Source organism: Dendropsophus ebraccatus, unplaced genomic scaffold (genome assembly GCF_027789765.1).
Source record: "Dendropsophus ebraccatus isolate aDenEbr1 unplaced genomic scaffold, aDenEbr1.pat pat_scaffold_869_ctg1, whole genome shotgun sequence".
Lineage (NCBI taxonomy): Eukaryota > Metazoa > Chordata > Amphibia > Anura > Hylidae > Dendropsophus > Dendropsophus ebraccatus.
The window spans coordinates 23,047-41,167 of record NW_027210469.1 but is presented as its reverse complement, the minus strand read 5'-3'; the positions used below and the strand labels follow the sequence as shown (position 1 = coordinate 41,167).

Genomic DNA, 18,121 nt, shown 5'->3' with positions numbered 1-18,121 from the left:
CCTGCAAAATTACTTAGGGGAATAGGACACAATAAATCTGTTGGGAAGCAAAAACCCTGAAGTGTAAAGTTCTTAAAATACAGGCATTCTTGGTAAATGAGCCCCAATGTTTTGCTTGGTCACCATATAAAGCCTTAACCAGAGGGGTCTATTGTACATGTGTTTAACTGTCTGTATTACCCTTGAGTTGCATTGTGCTCATTACCATACTTGGTTCAATTGCAAATCTGGGGATGACAGATCTGTTTTAAATTGGTTCACTGGGCAAAATAAAATAAAAGACTGGGCAGAGGGTGCTACAGACATAATAAACAACAATACACAATAATAAACAAGTACCAGTCAAGTGCAGCCGTCACACCACCGCTCCCTGTCTTATACTGATTTCCTCTATCTGCCAGTTCCTGTGACATCACAGCACTGCAGGAACTATCTGCTAGCAGTGTCTTCCCTTAGTCACTTATTGGCTGAGTGGTCAGCTTCTGTGCGGCCGTCACAGGAACTGGGATATACGGCAACCAGCAGTGGCAACTGGGACAGGTGATTGGCAATTGTTAATGCAGTAACCCTGCTGCCAAGATTTTATTTGCCTGTACACCCCCTTTCAAGTGACACTGTCACCCCCTTTTTGTATTCTGAATTCTTGTCATAGATGTAAAGGGTAAATTTAACAGTTTTCATACTTGCATCATACGTCATGCTGCTTGTTCAAGTAAAAAGTGATCTTTTATGATTGGCAGATTGTGCTAAGTGGGTGGGGCTTCATGGCAACTGCGCCATAGGCCCTGCCCCTCGGTGAAGTCATTGACACATAGGCCCAGCCCCCCTCACCAACCATTGGAACAGGCTAGCCTAAAGGTCTAGGCCCCAGCCCCTCTAGGTCGGCCTATACCAATGGGCATCAAGGGGGCGGTGTCTGTGCCAATAAAGTCACGGAGGGGGCGGGGCCTGCTTAGCACAATCTACAGATGATAAAAGATCATTTTTTACTTGAACAAGCACCATGACGTATGATGTAAAATAAGGTATGAAAACTGCTGAATTTACCCATTACACATGTGTAGAAAAGTCATAATGCAAAAAGGGGATGACAGTGTCACTTTAAGGAGAGAAATCAGAGCGGCACTCCATGTCAGCTGGTGGTGCACGATGACAAAGGCATATGGCCGAAACGCCTTCTGCTGTTCACACTGTTATGGTCATGTAACCGAATAAAATTATATATTGTCACTTTAAGCACTTGCTTATCTGCATTGTTGTTTTCATTTATAAGGAATCTAGTGGACATCATCATCCAACAGACCTTATTAATCTACAGTGGAGTCCACTGAGGTGTCTGTCAGCTTGACAGGAAAAAAGTTCAGCATGCTGTTTTGAACATAGCCCCATATATGTGTATTTGAGCGATTTTATCTATAGCTTATAGCAAATATAATTTACAGCTTTAAAAATTCAAACTAAAAACTGATCCATCTCCAGTTAGAGCTGTGAAGTGGTACCTGCTAGGCATTTCACTTTTATCTTCTTTTCCATTTGCTTTCTGAACAGAGCGCCAACTATAGCCCTGTAGGGCAAATACTGATATCAGAGATGTAGATAATAAGGAACCAAACCACAAAGCTATATGTTATGTTTTCTACAGAGCCTATAAAGCATGCCAGTTACACAGAGAGTTTCATACTTCTAATATTATGAAATACTGACGTTCTACCATAACTGCTGGGGAAATACATTTTTTAAAGGTATTACTGTGTTATTTGTCCCTTATTTTTTGTGTTTAACAGCTTCATATTTCATAGCGCTGCCCAGATTGTGACATTCGTGTTATGCTGCGTTTACACGGAACGATTATCGTTTCAATTTGCACGATAACGATCGAATTCGAACGATAATCGTACGTGCAAACGCAGCGAATGATCAAACGATGAGCGAGAAATCGTTCATTTTGATCTTGCAGCATGTTCTTATATCGTCGTTCGCAAAAAATCCGCAGATCGTTCCGTGTAAACAGTCGTTTACCGATTTAACCTATGTGCGAGATAGGCTTAAGCGATCGCAAAACAATCGCAAAATGATTTTTCCGTAGGATATATCATTCCGTCTAAACGCTGATTGTTATTTAAAAAAAAAAGTTACTTCGAAATCGGTAATCGTACGATCGGGCGAATTATCACTCCGTGTAAACGCAGCATTACTTACTAATTGTTAGGTTAACTAGTAACAGGTGTTGAGGGAACTTGGGGACATTCTGGTTAGGCTAGTACCAGAAAAACATGGATCAGCCTATGACTCTCTAAGGCTGCATCCAGCTTCTCCAGCCACCAGGAGTCAAATGCTGATCATTCCGGTTTAGCTAACCCCAACATTCGGCACGTTCGCTCAACACTACTTGTTACCTTAACTGGGACACAGGGACACTAGGGCCAGTTTATAGAAGACAATTGCCACATTGGTTTGTGTTTTGAAGTATAATTCTAGATACAAACTTTAAAAGAGAAGTCCAGCGAAAATTTTTATTAAAGTATTGTATTGCCCCTCCAAAAGTTATACAAATCCCCAATATACACTTATTACAGGAAATGCTTATAAAGTGCTTTTTTTACTACTGCATAAAGGCTTCATTTTCTGGATAAAATGGTGATGTCACTACCTGACTCCCAGAGCTGGACTTCTCCTTTAACATTATGTAATGAATCACAGGAGTGGTAATGATTGGCTAAATTAGCTGCTGTGACCCGCTGCAAATAAAAGTTATTTCAATTGACAGTAATGCTTTAATTGACACCAGGGATCTACTGTATCCATTGCTGGTTGTGCTACTGTATAGATGCCATGTCACAGTTATATTACACATCTTTGGTGCTGCAGGGACTCATTCGGCACCCCTGCAGTGCAAACCCGGGTTGGCGATCAGCTGTCGGTACAATGCGAGGCCTTCTCCATTGTCATGACAGGTCTTCTATTAGAGCCCAGGACCAGCATGCTGAATCTATATGCCACTGCCACTCTTTACTGTGGTATGTAGCTTTATATGCTGATACAGGAGAAGCAGTCATTATGAAAGGCCAAGGAGACAATCCCCTGGGCTCTCTGCTACTAATAAGTTGGTCAGTATTTAAGAGAGATAATAGTTTCAGGAAATGTTTTTTATATAATGAGATGATAAAAGCATACTCCGGGCAAAGATAAAAATCCAGGGTGGGCAGGGAGTGGTGGGAACATAATAATAAAGCTATACTTACCAGTCCCGGTTCCCCCTGCAGTACAACGTCATGTCACCCAGTCACCTGCCACGTGGGGCATGAGGGCGTCACAGCTCCCAGTCACATGCTGTGTTAGGGCACTGGGACATGTAAGTATTGTTTCTTTATTTTCTACCTCTTTACCTTTGCCTGCAGTACCTCTTTAATCATTAATTGATATGCAAAGTATATTTGAAAAAATTCTTTGTCAAGATCTCTGCTTGCAGTCCTCCAATAGATTTTTATTTTATTTTATCAAAATGTGTCCTGATCATGTGATGGACAACCAGGTGCAGTTATCCGAGCTGTGGAGTCGGTAGGACAGATATATAGGCCTCTGAGGAAGCTGGGATACTCAGAGATATGCATAGAGCAGGGCAAGATGCTGATCCCCATTTCCCCAATATGTAACAGGCTATAGTTTTAGCTTTTTATATTTTTTTATGTATACTACATAAAATATTTACCTTGGGAATGTATATCCTGTGTTTCATAGTTGGCTATCCAGTGTTAGAAAGTATGGCAGCTTTCTTCCAGAAACAGAAGGACTTGTCTCCAGTTTGGGTGGGGTTTTGCAACTCTGTTCTATTAAAGTTAATGGTGTTTAATTGCAAACCACGCCTGCACTGGTGACAAGAGTCCTGCTGTTTCTGGAAGAAAGCAGACATGTTTTTCTAGTCCTAAAAAAATCCCTTTAATGAGAGGAGGCAGAGTTTGGTAACTACTTGAGCAGAGCGGCAATCCTCAAACGACCGCTATTGCAAAAGACCTGAAAACGTTAATTACCATGCAACGCTAATCTTATGATCGTATTTGCAATCATTTTTTCTTCGCGATTGCGTTTGTATCTACTGCGAATGACCGAAGGACGTCTTATTCAATGCAAATGATTTGCAAACGTTTTGCGAACAAGCAACGATAAAAATAGGTCCAGGTCTTATAAAGCGATCAACGATTTCTCGTTCGGTCGTTAATCGTTAACTGCACTTCAACCGAATGATTATCGTTTAGATTCGAATGATTTAGTGATAATCCGAACGATAATCGTCCGGTGGAATAGGGCCCTTAGTGGCTGAAACACTTTTCAGTGTAAAAGCAGCAAAAGTTTAGTACGATAAATTGTAGGGAAAATTAGTGACTAAGTGCAGTAAGTGATAGATCACTGACATAGAATTTCTGTCCCCTAACTCTCCCGATAGAGATTTATATGTGAAACAGCTTTTGTCTGTGCCCTTGTAAGTAATTACAGCTCTTACACACAGAGGAGCAGTGTGAGGCTGCATTACATAAGGCACACTACAGATTCTGAATACAGAAGAGACCGGTAGTGATCAGGTGAGTTGTTTAACACTGCAGCTAATCCTTGTATGGATTCACATATATCACTGCACCTCAGTGCAGTCAGTCAGCAGTATTCCATACATGGGAGGGGCCTAGAGATTGCCAAAGAGATGGAGCCAGGAGTGAACGGGTCTTAGCTGCCCAGAGGGATCTCATAGGTTTTAGTTGTAACCCTGCAGTTCATAGGAATTACATAACACAAAGCTTTGGATTTGGCTGTCCAGGCATGATGGGAAATGTACTATTGCAACAGATGGAGGGGCGCAGTTTGGACACCCTTGTTTTAGAGCATATAATTATTTGGTTGTCAGATTGGTGATCACATGACCCTGTTCCAGTAATGAAATGTATGAATGCAGCTGAGCTGGGAGGAAACAGATGACACTGCAAGAATAGTATTGGTAAAAAAAATCCAGAGTGCTTCTTTAACTTAGGTCCAATCACAATCTAAGAACAGGCATTCTCACAGCAAACCAGTATCTTGAAACCTAGTAAATTGAATTGTGCATTTATATAATGATTATGCTTTTCTATAAGACCAGACTGTATTATATCACATACTCCTCTCAGATAATAACAAGTCCACTTTTTCTTGCAGTAAGAACACATTTTTCTAATGAATTATATACAGAGAACTGCTATTCTCTGTAAAGGCTGTACATCTCTAGATGTGTTTGAAGTGAATTCATTTTTTTTTACATTTTCAGCTCAGTTGTTTATCTAAAAGCCTAAAATTGAAATTTGCAGTTAAGCAGCCAATTTATGACCAACATCCATCTGAAACTGTGTGTAAACTTGTGTACTGACCTGAATGAAATTTGTCAGAATAAGCGTATGATTAACTTGTTTTTATGTTTTCAGTTACCTATTTCCTGATGGACGAAGCTACAATCCAGACTTGACAGGTCTATGTGAGCCGACACCACATGATCACATCAAAGTTACCCAGGTATCTGTTTTTATTTCTGTTTCTATTTTTTTTGTTTTTTTTGTTTATGAGGACATCTTTCCGCCTGGACATAATATTGTATTTTTAAAAGGTTTATGAATTATACTCCAAATCACTCAAGTGTATGAGTTATCTTAGGACACCAGAACTTTGATATCTGAGCTATAAAGCCAAGAAAGACTATTCATTGGGACCTGGACATTGCATAAACTTATGAAATGTTGAAATCCTTTGATAACTGAAGAAACTTCAACCACATTAAAGAGGTTATCCTGTACTTGAAAACTTTAATATTTTGCTGCCCTATTATAAAACATAAGCATCTTATTCTTATCCCTCCACGCTCCCCATAGTGTCCTTTTGGGGTGTCTCCAGGTCCCCCATGGAAATGGAGAACAGGTGGGCACCACCAATACAAAATAGTCAAAGTGGGTGCTGATGGCTCCAGGTCCCCCGCTGACAGCAACTGCTGCCACTTCCGAGACAAACCCGTCTTGAAAGTGATAGCCCGCTCAGCCAATCACTGCCCATGGTGCTGTCCCATCTCAGTCTAGTCTAATAATAGTGCTACTATAGCACAAATTGGTGAAAAAGGTTAAAGAGAATTATTGATGGGTCACACATTGCATTGCAGTTTGCTCTATAGCCACAGAATAGTTACAGCAGAGATAGGGAACCTTTGCTTTCCAGCTGTTGCAAAATTGCAACTCCTATCATACCTGGACATCCAAAGTTAAAGCGTTGGGAAGGAGATGGCACCAGAATGCAGTATGGGAAGGAGCCAAGTCTGCGGAAGCGGTGTTAAGTTTTGGGCAGCATTCTGCTGGGGAACCTTTAGGTTTTTGCCATTCCTGTGGATGGTACTATTACAGCATGCAGAGGAAGCACAGATTGAGCAGCTAAGGGATAGGTGGTAGGAATGTTGAGGGTCTTGGCTACTGGTGTTTGGGAAATTGTAGTTAGTAATGTGCCACTAACATCTTGTATAGCCCATGTCTCATGCAGCATAAGGGGACCTACACAATATTAGACAGGTGGTGGTTTTATTTCTGTGACGGAATGGTATAAATATTATTATTAATTGTTATTATATTTATTATAGTAAACTGTTAATTACAATATGAAAGATGCAGTTTTGTCCTATTAAGATTCTGTTGGTGGGTGTGGTGAAAGAGAACATAGTGAACACCCTTGTACAACCCTAGAAAGAACTAACACCTTCTGTTTCTGCTATTCTTCTGAGGGAAACCCCATGCTAACCAGAATACAAACCTCTAACTCCAGTATTTGGGGTATAGACAGAGAGTTCCTTGATTGTTATTATGCAGTTATCATTTGTCTTTATATTTCAACACTTTTTTCCTTTTAGGAACAATATGAATTGTACTGTGAAATGGGCTCAACATTTCAGCTCTGTAAAATATGTGCAGAAAATGACAAAGATGTAAAGATTGAGCCGTGTGGACATTTGATGTGTACTTCATGTCTAACATCTTGGCAGGTACTGTCATTACACATTACACACACATCTTACTTTGAGATTGTAGAATTCATAGCTTGAGATGAGCAGATTTGTTATTGGTGTTTGTGAATTCCATTTACTTTTTCATTGTTAAGAGTTATTTTAGAATATTCTGATAGTTTACAATCGAGATAACCATACAAAGGTGTAAAGTACTACAGAAAATGTTGGCAAACAATGTTGGTTATTATCTATTAGTATTCACTTACAGTACATGCTCCATTTCCAAACACTTTGCTTTATGAACTCAACTGTGAATAGCATCTTACAGAAATTAATTTTACACAACACAAGAAACCTGTAGCTAATGCAATCTCTGCTTCACCCGAAGAGAAATAGTCTGTTAATGTTAAAGGGAAACTCCAGGAACAGGTTAAAAAAAATGAAACTTCTGCAGAAGCATAACGCATTACTTACCTGTCCATCCCAGTTTTGAAACTACCAAAAATCCATTTGTTTGGGGAGTTTTTGCTCTGTTTTGTGTTTCTGTCCTCCCTGGTTTAGCATTTCCCAGAATGCAATGCTTTCCCTCATGTGATCATCATAGCCCCCACCCATCCCAATCAGTAAAATTAGTGCAGCAGCTGCTTCTGGACGGTCAGAGATGGTGAATTACTCAAGGGATTGGGGGATCCAGCCAAGCCTCCTGTGACATCACACCCTGCCCCCTGTCTGCATTATCAGCAAACACACACAATGTGAGACAGAGGCATGGAATATTTGTCTCCTGAGGGGGAATAGCAGAAGGAGCAGGAGACAATGTGAATTGGCACAGAGGCCATTTTTTTTCACGTCCTGGATTTCTATCAGCTACCGGTGTGGCAGAACTGTACAGATACAGTAATACATTGTATAGACACATCTATATAATATTTAATGTACTTTTAATAGAAAACAAGTTTTTCTTATTCGGAGTTCCCATTTAACTTGCTGGCATTTTCAGCCTCCTGACAGTATAGCATAATGTTCAGAAGAAACTTCTTGGTCCTTACAGTAGGGATGGATACCTCCTACCTCTTGTATTTTTCAGTACTCTAATATACTTGAGACAGAAGGAATAGCAGATTATTGCTATTGTTTAGTATGATTAATATCAAATGCTAGTTCAGGAGGATGAGGGGGGGGTGAAATGAGTTGTCCCTCTGGCAATTTATATAGGGAACCTTTTGCTTTCCTGTCTGCATCATTTTTCTGGAGCTTTTAGAGACGTTACCACCTTGAAGACCTTGTCAGACTTTGTGACAGGGGATCAGTTGGTCCTAGTTAAGTGGAGTATCAGCTGTATTACTGTCTATAACAGGCATGTTGTCTTGTAGTTACTTTGTCTTTTTTTGCTATACCTGTTGCTGCATTTATTGCGGCTGATGCTGTATAGGGTCTGCTAAATACTTGTGTACTGCTGCCTTTACTAATGCCTTTAGTAATAGATTTAACTGATCACTTTAAATATTCAGAATTTTCTAAAACCTTTAGCCTGGCAAGTTTATTTTTAAAGGGAAACTAGAATAATCTAATCTACAGAAATCTCCCTATAGCGCACGGGGCGCTGAGGATGAAGGTAGGTTTCTTACTTTCATCCTCTGCACCATGTACTTTGTAGTTTAATCCTTAACCCATTCACGTAATACGTACATATACATTCCGACTGCACATACCCAGTGCAGTAGGAATGTAGATATACGTCCCTGCGTGTCAGAAGGGTTTGATGTGTGCGGGACTGCTGCAGTGAGAGCAGCCCCGCACACATCAGTGTCCCGGGAGCCCAGGAGCTGCGTCATTTAAGGTACTCAGTGACAGGGCAAGTTCCTGTCACTGAGTGATCGGGACCCCGCAGTCATCCTATGGGGGTCCTGATTGCTTGTACTGATGGGCGGGGGTAATCCACTTAACTTTGTCCTGTGGGATCGGCCATCTATGGATAGAGTCTGTTTTCAGGCAGGCTCTATTCATAGATCTCCGATAACACTGATCTATGCTATGCTATGGCATAGCATAGATCAGTATATGCAATCTAATGATTGCATATTTTACTGTAAAATATATGTTGTTTTTTTAAAGTAATAAATTTAATTTCTAAAAAGTATTTAAAAAACCCTTATAAACCCCCTCCCAATAAAAGTTTAATATACCTTCTTGCCTATTATAAGAATAAAAATACGAAAAAAAATAAATAAAGATATTATATATCTTTGTGTACAGAATTGTCCTTTCTATTAAAATTATAACATTATTGTTCCTGCACGGTGAACGGTGTAAATGGAAAAAAAGACAAAACACAATGATAGCTGATTTTTTTTTTAATTATATATTTAAAAAAATTAATAAAAAGCAATCAAAATTTTTCTGCTACACGAATATGATAATAACAAAAACTAGACATCATGGCACAAAAAATGACACCACGACCGGCCCTGTCGGTGGAAAAATAAAAGCGCTTTGGCTCTTAGAAGGCGGGGAGGAACATTGCACTAATTAGGCCCGGACATCGTGCATCACTGGGCTCTGTCTTGAAGGGGTTAATGTAATATAAGTTTATTAATTTATCCAGACAGAAAACATATCAACAAACTCTGTGGTAGAAGATTATAACATCCTTACAAGTCCTATAGAAAGTTATAAAGCAGCAATGCCTAATAGTATTGTATTGGTGCTAGTTAAAGATGAGCGAACCTTGAGCATGCTCGAGTCCATCCGAACCCAAACTTTCGGCATTTGATTAGCGGTGGCTGCTGAACTTGAATAAAGCCCTTAGGCTATGTGGAAAACATGGATATAGTCATTGGCTGTATCCATGTCTTCCAGACAACCTTAGAGCTTATCCAAGTTCAGCAGCCCCCACTAATCAAATGCCGAACGTTCGGGTTCGGATGGACTCGAACCCGGTTCGCTCATCTCTAATAATAAAGCCTTCTTTTTCAAATCTGCTGTCAGTTCTTCCTAATTTGCTGCTTTATATCAGTTTTCAAATTTTCTTTACAGCTGGCACTAATGACCCTATTCCACGGGTCGTCATAGAGGAGCAAACGAGCACTGTCAGGGGGGGCTGCCCGGGTGATCGCTGATCGTCCGGGCAGCCCATAGGATACAGCAGCGCCTGCTGCCGACGCTCCTATTCAACGGAGCGACGGCAGCAGATCGCTGCTATATCAGTCACTTGTTTTTCATCATGTTGAAAAAGAAGCGACTGCAACGATCAGCCGACATGAACGATGTCGGCTGATAGTTGCACTCAATTCCACGGGACGATTATCATCCGTAGAGCTTTATCCAAGTTCAGCAGCCACCGCTAATTAAATGCCGAACGATCGGGTTCGGATGGACTCGAACCCGAACCCGGTTCGCTCATCTCTAGTGCTAGTATATCCTCATCAGAACTGGCTGCAGTACACAGCTCTATACAAACTAAAACAAAATATAGGGTTCCTCTGCATTTTGATTATGAACCAGGTAAAAAAAAAACACCTATTTGACCATTTTATCAAGAAAAAGACAAAAAAAATAAAAAAAAACACCGATCTGATAGCCTTTACATGCCTCAATCATTTGTGCAGCCTGTTACCTCCATGGTAGTCGCCCGCACATTCCCATTTACACAGAAAGATGACTACCAAAGATTTTATTGTCCGCACAAAATATGCAATCAGCTGATTAATAAAAGATTTCTTGTTTGTCAGCTGATCACTGGCCCTTTTACACTGGATGATTATCAGCAGTGCCTGTTAATAATCTGCCCACTCTTAGTGGGATAGTCAGAGCTTTGTCATATAAAACAAATCTGTCACCATGTTATGCTGTTTTAGAGAGGCATAATACAGGAATAAGTACACTCTCCTATTATCCAAAAGACAAATATTGGTTAATAGGAGAGTGGACCTTTTATGCAGGGGATTTGAAGTTCTGTATCAGAAGAAGGGTGCCCAGACCTCTAAAACTATACTTTAGGAAATGAATATGGATGATATGGATTTCACAGGAAGATGCATTAACCCACATTACCATCTGACTGGCACAGTACATTCATAACTGTCTGATACTTTTCTTCTTTTTCTAAGAAGTTAAAGAGGTGGTAAACATTCCTTTGCACATATATTGTAGTAACCTACAGCCCAGCAATTAGTCGTACCTTGTGATGGCACTGCAAACGAGTACTGATATTGCTTTTCGGCACCCGTTTGTGACCTTTGAGCAGAGTGGTACTTGCAAGTGAGAAGTAGGGATTTTTGCACAACTGTCACGTCTGAGGAGGAACAGTGAACCCTGTAATGAACGTGAGTCAACTGTCTCTGCCTACTTGGACGATCTGCCCTAAACAGCAGCCTCCAACTGGGCGACTGTCCCTATGCTTATAAAGTATGCATAGCAGTCAGGGAAAAATCAACAGTCTGGTTCAAACTTGTCAGTAATGGCAGGCGCTAAATCAGAATACAAAAGCAAAAACCAGAAACATACCAAGGACAACATCAGAGACAGTTGCAATATCAGTATTCAGTCAGTCAAGGAGGTCTGTATTCAAATTGTCACCAAAGGCAGTCAGAGGGGCAGCAGGGGGTAGAATCAGGTAGGTAAACAGCAATCACAAGGGAGAATATGATCACGGGAGCCTGTCATCAGCAGATGCCTGTTTAAATCTCTGCCGCTGGAAGACTATGGGATGCCAGCCCAGTGCCAGCCCTGGTTGGCCAGGATGTATGTATTGGGATTACAATTGCAGGGAAGGTGGAGCACAGTGTAATTGTGTTTAAGGGTGGGATCTGCTTACATATAATACACCATCTGCATTCTATGCATCTCCCGTTAGTGATCTGATTTCCAATAAAGTACATTGTGAACTACACAGGAGCCAAATGAGATTTTATTTATAAGTCTGTCATATAAAAAACTGGTCTTAATAAAAACCTCCACATAAATCCCAGTGCATCAGTGTTGCAATGTGCCCCCAGTTAAATCTACAACAGCTTGGAGCTGACATAGATTTCAGCAAGTTTACATAGGCGTGCAGGCATAAAATGCATACAATTTTAAAAATCTGGCACACACAGGGACCAAGCCCATTTCGTAGGCAGTCAAACTCACAGTTCCGCCCCCTCTCTGCCTCCTTGGCATGACCATCATAGAGGGTAAAAGGTCTCAAAACCCCCGCAGCATGATAAATCTCCCCCCCCGCCCCCCCCCCCCCCCCCCCCCCCCCCCCCAATGGATTTGGTTACTATCTGTATTGGTTTATTGTGTTACATTTGCTAGTAGATTTTATTATTTTGTTTTATATATGGATTTATTTTCATAGTAAAAGACATAGACCTTATGCACAAATAGGTGTTAATGTTTGGGATCCTTATAAACCTAGATCTAGTTTATGATTTCTCTGCCATTCAGTGGTGCCATACATATCACAACACAAAGGTAAATCCATGCAGAATATTCACTAAGAAACAAAATGCTCATCATGCTCCATCTAATGCTGTGTATCAGACAGAATTCTCTGTAGAACTATTGAATTAAGAAAAAAAATCAAGCTATGAAATTTAACCTAACTCTGCAGTGCTTTTCTAGAAATAGATCATGCATAGTATTATCAGTGGTAGTAGAAAAATTTCCAGTTAACAATATGTGCACCTACCTCACCTGGGTCGGCCTTGTCTTGCTTGTTTTGCTTCTGTTGTTTATGCTTCAATGTTTTTTTTTTTTGTTTTTTTTTGTGAAGAGCAAGAAATGTACATAAATACAACAGGTTAAGACTTAGATTTTTTATTTTTCCAGGAATCTGATGGACAGGGATGTCCTTTCTGTCGTTGTGAAATCAAGGGTACAGAACCAATTATTGTTGATCCTTTTGATCCAAGAGATGAGAACAGGAATAGTAGTAATTTTGATTTATGCACGCCCATGCTGGATTTTGATGAAGATGATGAGCGGGAAGAATGCTTGATAATGAACCGACTTGCCTGTGTGAAAAAGGTAATCGCTTTATAATATATTAAATCATTTTAAAGCATACATATTCAAGTATACCTCACAATATACCAAGGAACTAAACTGCCAATGAACCTGATATGAAAGAGGATAAGTACATAAATAAGTAGATATCATGTGCTCCAGCCCCTTAGCAGTGCTGCCTAAGGTAATAGTCACAGATACCATGTTTGTGTTCAATAAAGCAACCGGATGTTACATTGTTGTGCACAGATTTTTATTTTTTTATTCTTGATTACACAGTGTATATATACATGTGTATTATATATATGTGTGTGTGTATTATGTGTAATATTAGTAATGACTTTTCTGTTCCAGATGAATGAAAGACAGAATTCGCCAGTGACCTCTCCAGGTTCTTCTCCCCTTTCCCAAAGGAAAAAAACTCCCCCTGACATTGTACCGATCCCTCACCTTAACCTACCACCAGTTCCTCCTCGACTGGATCTAATTCATAAAGGAGTGGCTCGCTCCCCTTGTGCCAGTCCTACGGGGTCACCAAAGGTAAACTTCAAAAGGGGTGAGAAACATATTGCGCTGTCAGTAACTTATTGTATGTAGTAAGTAGTTGAAGGCACTCCCTTTAATACCGTATAAATCTGCGATAGTAGTATTTTCAGCTCTTTTTATCTCAATAGACATCATGAAAAGCTACATAAGCTACATGGAGCTCTACATAAGTGGTTGTTTGCCCTCACCCCTAACTTCCTAGAACAAAGTTTTGCCTGATGTTTTGAAGTTGACGACTTGCTTCTATATTAGGCTTATATTGGCTGCTATTGTTAGCGTAACGTTTGGTAGCGTTGACATAGGACAGGCCACTTCTACATTACATTGAATTTCACTGGTTGTATCATTTCCATGCAATTGTCCTATGCCACACAAGTTAAGCAGGCCTGCGTGGCACCATCCTGCTTCGACAAAGTTGCCATGTATCACTGCCTCAAGTAACATTATTATGTTGAATCCTTTGCAAGATTAGAAAAAACGATAAATAGCGCTGGCTTTGCCATTTTGGATGTTAACATAACAGGATATAGACCTATATTTGTTTAGAATAAATACTAGTGTTACCTAGCATGTTAATATAATGTTTTCTTTTTTAGTCATCACCTTGTATGGTCCGAAAACAAGATAAACCTCTTCCTGCACCACCGCCTCCTTTAAGAGAACCCCCTCCCCCACCAGAGAGACCACCTCCGATACCACCTGACAGTCGAATGTGTAGACACGTGCATCACATGGAAAATGTGCCTTGTAGAGACCAGCCAATGCCCCTCGAAGCCTGGTGTCCAAGAGACATTACTGGTGCTGGTCACTTAGCTACATGTCGTATAACACTTGATAGCTCTCCTAAACTTGGAAAAACTGCTAACTCTGTTCTAAATGGGAGACATATCAGACATCTGAGTACAGAGCCAAGATTTGTGCACAAACATAAGCATCATGATCTACCCGCAGAAAATGTTAGGGTAAGGATCTTGTTTCCTTTTGTGTGTAAGGGTACGTTCACACGTACAGGATCTGCAGCAGATTTGAATCTGCAGCAAATCTGCGCCATCAAATCTGCTGCAGATCCTGTACGTGTGTACGCACCCTAAGGTTGCTGGTATCAGAAGACAACACAATGCATTTTCTGGTAACTATGAAAGATGCTGGTTGCTGTGCTGACCTATTTACTTCTTACTTTATCTATTCTAGTTTTAATATATATGTTTTTTATGGAGAAACATGCTTGTTAGCCTATATTATGTTTTTTTTAATAGGTTTTATCAAATGTTCTAATGGAAGAGTATGATGTGCCTCCTCGACTTTCTCCCCCTCCACCATCAATTTCTATTCAATCTACAATAAAGTAAGTGCAAATTAATGTCTGTTTACTAAAGGTGTTTGTTTCTGCCATAATGGCAACTGCACAAGTCATCATTCATCTAACCAGGAGAACTAGATTAGTGTTTTTAACTTAAAGGAGAAGTCTGGCGAAAATTTTTATTAAAGTATTGTATTGCCCCCCAAAAGTTATCCAAATCACCAATATACACTTATTATGGGAAATGCACATAAAGTGCTTCTTTCCCTGCACTTACTACTGCATCAAGGCTTCACTTCCTGGATAAAATGGTGATGTCACGACCCGACTCCCAGAGCTGTGCGGGCTGTGGCTGCTGGAGAGGATGATGGCAGAGGGATGCTCAGTATCCCTCCAGTGCCCTGTGTCCCTCAGTGTTCCTCTGCCATTATCCTCCCCAGCAGCCAAAGCCTGCACAGCTCTGGGAGACGGGTCGTGACATCACCATTTTATCCAGGAAGTGAAGCCTTGATGCAGTAGTAAGTGCAGGGGAAAAAGCACTTTACAAGCATTTCCCGTAATAAGTGTATATTGGGGATTTGTATCACTTTTGGGGGGCAATACAATACCTTAATAAAAATTTTCGCCAGACTTCTCCTTTAACAATTAATGGATAGCAATTATTATTCTATGTCACATTTTCTGAACGGCCAGATACCCATAGACCTCAGGCACACATGTTCTGATAAAAGTGTAGGCCTATAATTTACCAGATCTTTTCTAACATATATGTGTTTATTAGCAGTGTCCAGCTGAAGCTGGGGAACCATAATTCTGTCTGCTGGGTTTGTTGCTCATCTTCAGTTTCCATATATATGACATATAGAGAACTGAGGGGAGGGGGAGCTATATAAACTAGAGCAGGTCATAGTGGAATGTTCTATTTCACACAACTAGTAGTTAAAGGAGTCCGGCGATAGTTTTTATTAAAGTATTGTATTGCCCCCTCCCCCCCCCCCCAAAAAAAAAAGTTATTACCAACATACACTTATTATGGGAAATGCACATAAAGTACTTTTTCCCTGCACTTACTACTACATCAGGGCTTCACTTCCTGGATACAATTGTGATGTCATGACCCGACTCCCAGAGCTGTGCGGGCTGTGGCTGCTGGAGAGGATGATGGCAGGGGGTGCTCAGTGTCCCATGTCCCTCAGTGTCCCCCTGCCATCATCCTCTCCAGCAGCCACAGCCCGCACAGCTCTGGGAGTCGGGTCGTGACATCACCATGTTATCCAGGAAGTGAAGCCTTGATGCAGTAGTAAGTGCAGGGAAAAAAGCACTTTATAAGCATTTCCTGTAATAATTATATATTGGTGATTTGTATAACTTTTGGGGGGGCAATACAATACTTAAATAAAAATTTTCGCTGGACTTCTCCTTTAACTACAGGTCCACATATGCTGGCAGTCTAAGGCGACGCTCCCACTACAGGAACGGGCCATCGTTTAATGACAAAAGGCGGTTGTATAATGATAATGGCGATAGGCTCTCATTATCAATAAATAGCTGCCATTTTGCACTTAGATCTCATATTGGAAACATAGCCTCAAGCTGACCATACCTTTCAGATAGCTACCAGTCAACATCTGTCTCTTTCATTTCCCTCATACACATGTATGTTCAGCTTGACTAAGTGTACATATATTGGATGAGGAGAGATTGTTGCTAAACACTTGGTAGGGGTTTATGTTCCTAAGGAAAAAATATCTGGCATGTTGTAATCAATATATGCTCTACAAACTGGTAGCTGGCCTTCTGTGCAGCTATCTTATATATTATTTATTGCACCTGGGAAGGGTTCACTCCTGGACATAGGCTTTAGGAATGTTTTACTGACTGATAATAAGCATTGTAGTAATAATTTACATTGTGCTAGCAATGTGATGAATCCACCATGCCCCTGCTACCCAGAGGTTTCCCCACTTTATTTAAAAATGGAATTTATAAAGCTGCCTGGCATCTTGCAAAAAGCTTACTGTATATAATGTGGAATAAAAGTCTGCTGACTTCCTTGGCAGCTTTCTTACCCACTACATTGCAGTGCCAATAGTGCTAAACATAGGATAAGATTTACATAATGAATAAATATCCTACTATAAATACGTTTATATGGTATCCAGCAGATGTTAAAAGCCTGCAAGTATGTGTGCATGCCAGTTGTTCTGTATGGCTGCAATAACACATTGACACCATGAGGTAATTGAATATACTTGACATTGGCTTTAAATGCAGTGTTTCCCCAAACATGAAAATATACCACAACATAATTCTTCTTGTCTAAAGACATGCTGCATTTGGGGACCTTTAGTATATACTTTGCTAACTACTATATAGTCAAGTCATGTGTTTGTAGGACAATCATTTTATAAATAAATAAATTTCATGGAGTTTTTCCAAATATACCAGGGAAGCTGACAAAATATGCCAGATATTTTTTTATGATAGAAATGATTGTAAGGTATACAAAAGCAAACAGACTTATACCATAAATAAAAAGCTTACAAATACTAAATAGTAAGTGACCCAGCTAATGCTGCGTTTACACAGACAGATTTATCTGACAGATTTTTTAAGCCAAACCAGGGAATGGATTAGAAAAGAGGAGAAATCTCAGTGTTTCCTTTAATAACCTGTTCTCTGTTATAGTCTGTTCCTGGTTTTGGCTTCCAAGATCTGTCAGAAAAATCTGTCTGTGTAAACGCACCATAACTTTACCTAATGTGGCTAGAGACTATGATATGAGATGGCAGAAAGCTATCACAAGTCATTTGGGCACAGTAGTTTATAAAATAAGTCAAACTTTGGGTAGCCATATACTGTATATAATATATACCCCAGACCTCCATACTGTTGAATAGCGATGGCACTAAAGATTTTGAAGGGAATTGGATCTAAGCTGCAGTGACTAGTCTTGGCCACTACACAGTGGATGAAGCTGTCTGCTTCCAGCTCTGTTTCGCTGTGTATACTATCAGCGCAAACAGCTGAACTATAGGGGCGCTGAGTATCAGACTGATATCGAAGACCTTTTTTGAGAATGGGCCAACAATAAGTATTACCTGGCAAAGCCCCTTAAATGAGACCTGTCACCAATCCTGACTTGTCTGCTTCAGCACATATGTACAATGCCCATGAAATTGGTGCATGGATTACATATTTATAGCACCATTCCTCTGTTTCCCACGTTCCTCAACAGAGTCTCCCCCCACCCGGGCAGCATCTGTGATAAGATGCTAAGAGCGGTG

The 18,121-nt window shown here is 40.3% G+C and overlaps 1 protein-coding gene across 1 annotated transcript in view; it reads left to right on the top strand.

Annotated features, from left to right (window-relative positions):
- The window catches only part of LOC138780819 (E3 ubiquitin-protein ligase CBL-B-like), a 59,399-nt gene that overhangs the window by 19,044 nt on the left and 22,234 nt on the right, over window positions 1-18,121 (top strand). Inside the window, exons 6-11 of the mRNA XM_069956737.1 lie at window positions 5,445-5,532; window positions 6,902-7,033; window positions 12,812-13,009; window positions 13,343-13,528; window positions 14,131-14,496; window positions 14,791-14,879. Coding sequence (XP_069812838.1) covers window positions 5,445-5,532; window positions 6,902-7,033; window positions 12,812-13,009; window positions 13,343-13,528; window positions 14,131-14,496; window positions 14,791-14,879 — 1,059 coding nt within the window. The remainder of the gene's footprint in view (window positions 1-5,444; window positions 5,533-6,901; window positions 7,034-12,811; window positions 13,010-13,342; window positions 13,529-14,130; window positions 14,497-14,790; window positions 14,880-18,121) is intronic.